Raw genomic sequence first — 6,687 nt, 5'->3', positions numbered from 1 at the left:
AAAACCTCTTTGTTTCTGTCCACTTGAGTGAAGATAATTGCAAAAATGAGAGCCAGTTTTCCCGAGTACACGGATCAAAGGATAAGGAATTTCAGAGCAACATGTTGACAGCGAAACACTGAGCTACAGGGACAGAGAGATGCTAAGGCTCGAAAAGTTTACCGTCTTTAYGGCCACGTTTTCGCACGTGACAGCATTTACTCCAGCTTTTATTAATTTTTTTTTTTTTTTTTTGGATATAAATAAAATATATCCAAGTTTCTGTTCGCTTTTTAATTTTTTAAGTAGTAAAAGTGCTCACAGTCATGGCTCCATGTCGACAAATTGAATTAGCAGCAGACGGAGTGAAACTACTAGCTYAATGATTTGGGGTCATACAAAAATCAATAAAAAGGGAGGTAGTTTTGACCGTTCTTTGCTTTAAATTAATGTAAAACAGCAAACAAACAAGATWAAGCTTGAAACTAAAACATGTATATCTTATTTTTACTTCACAAGAATAGAGTAGAGCTTTAGGAGCAAGGGGAACGTCTCACCTCTGTCCGCAGTGTTTGCTGCAACTCCAACTGGCACACGGCAAACCTCTGCCGTTTAAAAGCAGGGCCGTTCACTCAACACTTCCCCCAATTTAAACAGAGAGACTCTGTCAGTGCCAGAGGATTTGACACTCAAAAGTGTGCACAGATAAGGTCATGCTGTGAAGAAGTACTCRGTATTTGTTAGCAGTGACTTTGCTGGAACTTAGACTTTTTTATTATTATTATTTCCTGCTTATCATTTTTCCAAACAGGATTCTTCTTTATATCTGAGAGCGATGAAGTGAAATTGTCTGCAGTAGKAACAGATCAAGCATCACTTGCTGGTAAACGGTAAACATATACAAGACTAATATTCCTGCAAACTTAGACGACAGTCTTAAACTTAAGCATTATGTTTTGGTTTGGGTGACTGAATAGATGCACCCGTAACTGAAGGAATTTATTTTCAGCTTCCTTTTGAACTTTTGTGTTGTCTTTTCACTCCAGTGTAAATGCCAAAATCACTCAAGTAAGAACAAATGCTATCCATCAGTTAGGATAGTGTAACCCGTGAATTTCTGTTATATTARTCTTGTCAAACCTGTTATTAAAACACATTGCTTCACTAACAAACCTGCAGAACAAATATCTAATCTTGCACRTGAAGGATTTGCTCAAAGTCCATATTGACTAAAAACCAGTGTGTCAATTAAGGACTGTTAGACAGCTGACTAAAGTTTAAATTCCTGTATAAAAGAATATAATGTAATGTTTACTTCAAACATGACAAGGACTAAGCTTTAAGAATATCTGCAAAAACTTGTATTTTCATTTACCTTTCACGTGCTGACTGTCATAAGACTGTAGGAACAGTAAAAACACTTTAAACGATGTCAAAATGTTGGTATACATTAACTTTTATTTCAATTCATTCCAAACATCTAACCAAGGGGTGCCCAAGTCCAGTCCCTGAGAGTTGCCGTCCTGCAATGTTTATGCTGCGTTCCAGTTGTACTCAGAAATGGGAAATGCTGACTTCCCAGTCGAAAAAAAAAAAAAAAAAAAAATCAACTGGAGCGCTCGCCGAAGTCGCCCAAAATGGCTATGCGTTTCAAAATAGCCGCTCCTCGTGTAAACAGTAGTAAGATGTGATGGAGACATGTTTATTTTTTATAAAAGTCTCACGTGAGTCTAACGTCAATGTTACACGTAGCGCATGTCAATCTAATCTGAACAAATTAAAAGTGGTGTTTGCTTATGGAAAGCATCTTAAAATTATGTTTGCAATGCAAACAATTTCTATGGGCGTCGCTAGGTTGAAACTTAAAAAAATAAATAAATAAAWAACTAGAACGCCGTTATCTTGGGTTGGGTATCAAAAACCAGATACGAGATCCAGTTTCTGAGGCGAATGGAACGCAACATTAAATGCGTTCCTACTCCGACACACCTGAATCTAATGAACTGCTCGCTACCAGGCCTCCGTAGAGCTGAAGGACCGATCCACACTCCATTCCAGTAGATGGCGGTAATGCACATCCTAACGTTGATTTAAAAAAAAGGAAGAATGCCGCTAATGAGGGAACTAAGCTGTTTTATAGGACTTTACTTCGGCACCCCTGATCCAAATAACAACGAAAAAATTTAAAATAAAATAAAGGAAATAATAATAAAAAAGGCAACAAAGTATCCATAATCTGTTGATTTAGTGTACATATTTTAAAAGGATTGGGATGAGGTGAACACTTTGTTAATCCCAATCCATTCTCTATAACTCAAGAATAATTCTATCATTAAATGTACATAAAATCTGATTAATCAAGATAAAGCTAAGTGACAGAAACCAGCCAATGTCTACATTCTACACAGCGTTTTTAAGGATTTAAAGAGCGATCAGATGGATGTTAAATTTACTCTGACAGTAAATTGCATTACTAAAAACTGGAGGATATTTCGATTTGCTAAACTGGAYAAACCAAATCCAGTTTTTTTTAAGAGTAGGCTATAATCGACGAGTTCTCTCAGAGAACTACTGTTGCTAAAATCCACAAAATATGCTGAAATATGCTGAGTAGATCACCAAACTTTCTTTAAAGGTTGCTTCATTCGTCTCTCTTGTTCCTAATAAAAAGGTTACCTTACCCAAAATGTGCAGCATTAATCTGTTCGCATTACTTAGTATTTTTAAATGTATAGAACAAGGCCAGTGAAAGACTCAGCTGTGTCACAACTGACCTTAGAAACAAGCAGCAATTTCACAAAAGCTATGTGCAAAGAGGTTTTTTTTTTTTTTAACAAACGTCACTCACATTAACATGATGCATATGAATGAGCTACATTGTGCACATGCTCCTCACACGTTCGGGCTACCATAACATGCCAGCATCACAGCAGGAATCAGCAGAACATGAATCCAGGCTACATGTAAGCCGGTGCATCAAACATCACCTGAGTGGAAGTAAAATGTGGGTACAGCCAGGTGACCTGAAGGCCAGAAGAACGTTAAAACCAGTGCCGCAAAACATTTCTAAATCACGGACAGTGTAATGTCTCGACTTGTCCCTCTACAACAGTTCAGAATCAGTGTAAGTAACTGGGATCAGGATAAAACTCCCATCAGTTCTTCCTCGTCATTGTCCCCAACCCCTTCTGTAGGGCTGTCGCATGTGGCCATAAGCCCCAGGCCGAGCTCTGCCAGCTCCTCGCAGCTCATATCGGTCGTCACCATAATCTTTGTCTCCAGACGGTTGCACAGAGTCCTGTATGAGGGCAGAGGGTAGCCGATCTCCCTCAGGTACTCGTAGCCTTTGGTTCCGACGGCACAGCGGATCTTTCTGGCTTTCAGGATCGTCTCCGGCGACCAGACGGCGCGCCGCGAGCGCTTCGTGAGGGACAGTGCTCTGATCTGGTCCTCGTACAGAAAGTTCTGGAGCCCCTTCTCGATGCGGTCGAGCCGATACAGACGCTTCTTCATCTCTTCTGCCTGGACAAGAAGAAAAGGGCCCACTGGATTTATTCGGTCCTTCACAACTCTATTCTAATTTTAGTCTTCAAATAAGATGTCTYCTACCTCTCTTTGTAGTCTTGCGGTGTGCTGCATCTCCTGCTCCAGTTTTTTCTTAAGGAGCTGACACTGCATGCAGGGGTTGTGGTCCTCAGATGTTCTTTCTCCGTCCTCCTCTTCAAGGCCGGACAAAGGATTGCGTCTGGCATAGCCATGATCGCCAAAATTTAGATCYTTTTCCACTAGAATCACAAGAAAACGTCCCAAGTAGAAGAGCAGTGCTGTGATCTAACGCATTTGAAACACAATTGATCAAGTAGAGTGGTAGCCTGATGTCTACCACTCTACTTGCCTAAAAGCCTTCTCCTWTAAGGCATGTTCATGAGATTTTTGATGTATTTTTGTGCCTCACTATGAAAAGAGCAATAAACATTTGACCACGACAGAATAAGATATAATACTTGATCTGATATCACACAAACTTATCTAGTAATACTTCTGTCAGACACAGAACTGCTAAATATACATTAGATTATTTTCTTAAACACTGGCGACACCTTTCTTTTCTAATTATTTCAAAATAGGTCATGTGCCATTTGGTARACAAAGTTGTACATAACCTGTGAGAAAAATTGTTTTTGGGTGCCTGAAGTTTCTGAACATAAAACTTCCTAATAAATAAAAGTACAGTGAGTTCGTCAGATTTTTAATCTCATTATACCAAAGCACATGATTACAGTTAGTGTCAGTAGAGTTCGAAACACTAAACATCAGGACAAAAACAAAAGTTGTTTTTTTCCTGACCTACTTCCAAACAACTATTTGGCATGTAGAGGCAAAGTCTATTGGTTACTATGGAGACCCCACCCCCAGAATTGCCAAAGTTATCCAACAGTGAACTTTGGAGTTTATTTCTACCACCGTGACCATTCTGATCCCTGTGTTGTGAGAGGATTTACTATATTATTACTATTATTAGAGAACTACCCCACAGAATTTACATTAAATCATTTATGATCTTAGTCAAAGGTCACAAACAATCTCAGGCTCCAATCATCATCATCAAGCTCCTTCACATTGCTAACCCATCCTCTGAAATTACCTCASAGAAACCCGCTATTGCTAACATTTGTTTTACTACATTGACAATATGCTTTGCATTTCGCATAGCGTTGAGTATTTTTTTGTAAGTAACCTTAAGTGTCCTGGAAGATGTCTGTAGATAATAAAATGTATTTTTTATAATAATGGATTTATTGTCTGCCTAGTGGTCAAGAAAAGAAAAATCAGCTTGACTTAAAGAATTCTGAAGGTATGATAATTTTGAAGGAATCCTTATGATTGGTAGATCTAAAGATCTAGATAAGTCAGTGTGAACTTATGGTTATTTTATTTATTTTTTGTTATATTATTACATTTTTCAAGACAGGGACAATAATTCATTTAGAGAAATACCTGCTTCAGATTTTAGTGGCAGCAGGATATATGGAGAGGTGACTGCAGGGAAAGGAGGGTCTCCCACATTGAACAGAGTGGGAATAGCATTGGGCTTCAGCTTTTTTCCACCAGCTGGAGATCTGGCTATTTCTTCAAACTGGCTCTCCTCAAAATGGTCCTTGCGAAAAGACATATCAATAACMGTGTAAACAGGCAAGTAATCAGTGGTGGTGATCTAGTTAAATACGAMAACGAAGTGCAATAAAAGCACTGAATGGAAACAAATAAGCAGGGCTATCTACTAAATGTGCAAGGCATTGTCCTGAAGGTGTAATTTTAGAGGGACACAGAAAACTATCTTACCTGACAGAGTCTGGAGTGAGGAGTGGGCTCAAAGTCACGTCGGCAGTTCACAACCCATTTCTTCTTTCGCACAGGATCTTTGGGAAATCTGAACAGCTGCTTCCCTATGCTAGTTGAATTGGAGCAGTTTGGAGCGGAGCAGCCTCCCATTACACAAAGTGAAAAATAAACCAACCAACAACAAAACAAAACTTAGCAAAGAAATGAGTTGGCTCAGCTRGGGTTTCTTTAAACCATGACTTTTGGCTGACAACTTTTACAACGTAAAAAGAAGGCAAAGCAAATGTTAAGTCGTTGTGAGTTTACTGTTACCTGACAATATGTTAGCATAAAAATACCCTATTGCAGTATAAAAACACTTTAATTGGGATAAAATATTAAGGAGTTTGTTTGAGCCAAAATGGCGAGCGGCCCTTCGGTGTTTGAGTCCAGTGACGTAATTTTCACGTGTGTCAACAAAAGTGCCTGACTGAAAAAAAAAAAACTATAAAAAAAACAACAAATAAAATGCGATTTTACATAACCAAAGTMATACTCTTTTTACATATACATTTTACTCTAATATTGCTGGCATTTTAGTTGAGAATCTAGTATTTTTACGTCAATTTCCAGTCATGCGAAATTTCAACCATCAACAACCGAGAAGCACGCTGAAATGTTTACGGCGAGGCTCATTGATGCTACTCTATGTACTCGGAAATATGAAGCTAATGAACGTTAACTGAAWCCTTATARCGGAGACGTTAAATTAGTAATTAGCTATATATAACATTTTTAATAGCTAAAAACGATTTATTAGGTAGTTTCTTGTGTTAATGGAACTTCCATGTAGCAGTTGTTAAGTTTAAGGGAAACGTTTTAGATACAAAGTTTAGAGCAAACATGTCATCTTCGATAGTAGTTCCTGTAATTGATGTCCATAGCAACAATTTCAAAGAGCTATGGCCAGCCATGGTGGTTGCAATTAAAACATCATCCTTCATTGCTCTTGACACGGTAAGTGCTGCTCTGATCTGAGTGTGCTTTCTAACCATGTGTGTGTGTAGCTCAGTGGGAAGAAAMACTGCCTCTGTTTTGCTGCAGGAGCTGAGTGGTCTGGGAAACAGAAAGTCCCTGTTGGCTGAGTGAGTGTACTTTTTTTAATGTGATCATCCTAAAATAATAATAATAATAATAACAATAACCCCCTCAGATGTTAGTTTGTGATCAGAGTTGTTTCTCTGACTCCTTTATTATATGTTACAGATCAATAGAGGACAGATACAAAGCAATATGTCACGCTGCTCGCTCTCGCTCCATCCTTTCTTTGGGAATTGCGTGTTACAAGAAGCTGGACCAAAAGGTATCACTTGTACCGGATATTAT

The 6,687-nt window shown here is 38.5% G+C and overlaps 2 protein-coding genes and 1 long non-coding RNA gene across 3 annotated transcripts in view; 1 reads left to right on the top strand and 2 right to left on the bottom strand.

Moving 5' to 3' along the window:
* Positions 1 to 632, bottom strand: part of selenop2 (selenoprotein P2) — a 2,468-nt gene extending 1,836 nt beyond the window's left edge. Inside the window, exon 1 of the mRNA XM_008433019.2 lies at positions 537 to 632. The gene's annotated coding sequence lies outside the window, so the exon portion shown is untranslated. The remainder of the gene's footprint in view (positions 1 to 536) is intronic.
* A 782-nt stretch (positions 633 to 1,414) lies between these two features.
* On the bottom strand, positions 1,415 to 5,749 carry LOC108167059 (THAP domain-containing protein 1). Its single transcript, XM_017309799.1, has 4 exons — positions 5,323 to 5,749; positions 4,978 to 5,137; positions 3,589 to 3,764; positions 1,415 to 3,501 (listed from the first exon to the last, which is right to left on the bottom strand). Exons 1-4 carry the CDS (start codon positions 5,470 to 5,472, stop codon positions 3,118 to 3,120), a joined length of 870 nt encoding a protein of 289 aa, XP_017165288.1. The 5' UTR covers positions 5,473 to 5,749; the 3' UTR covers positions 1,415 to 3,117.
* Positions 5,750 to 5,927: 178 nt separating this feature from the next.
* LOC103478911 (uncharacterized) lies at positions 5,928 to 6,658 on the top strand. The gene is made up of 3 exons (XR_535870.2): positions 5,928 to 6,318; positions 6,406 to 6,446; positions 6,568 to 6,658. It is a non-coding gene; the product is annotated as an uncharacterized LOC103478911 (long non-coding RNA).
* Positions 6,659 to 6,687: the final 29 nt, after the last annotated feature.

This window comes from Poecilia reticulata, linkage group LG17, assembly GCF_000633615.1.
Source record: "Poecilia reticulata strain Guanapo linkage group LG17, Guppy_female_1.0+MT, whole genome shotgun sequence".
In the NCBI taxonomy this organism is placed as follows: domain Eukaryota; kingdom Metazoa; phylum Chordata; class Actinopteri; order Cyprinodontiformes; family Poeciliidae; genus Poecilia; species Poecilia reticulata.
This window is presented reverse-complemented; position numbering and strand designations above follow the sequence as displayed.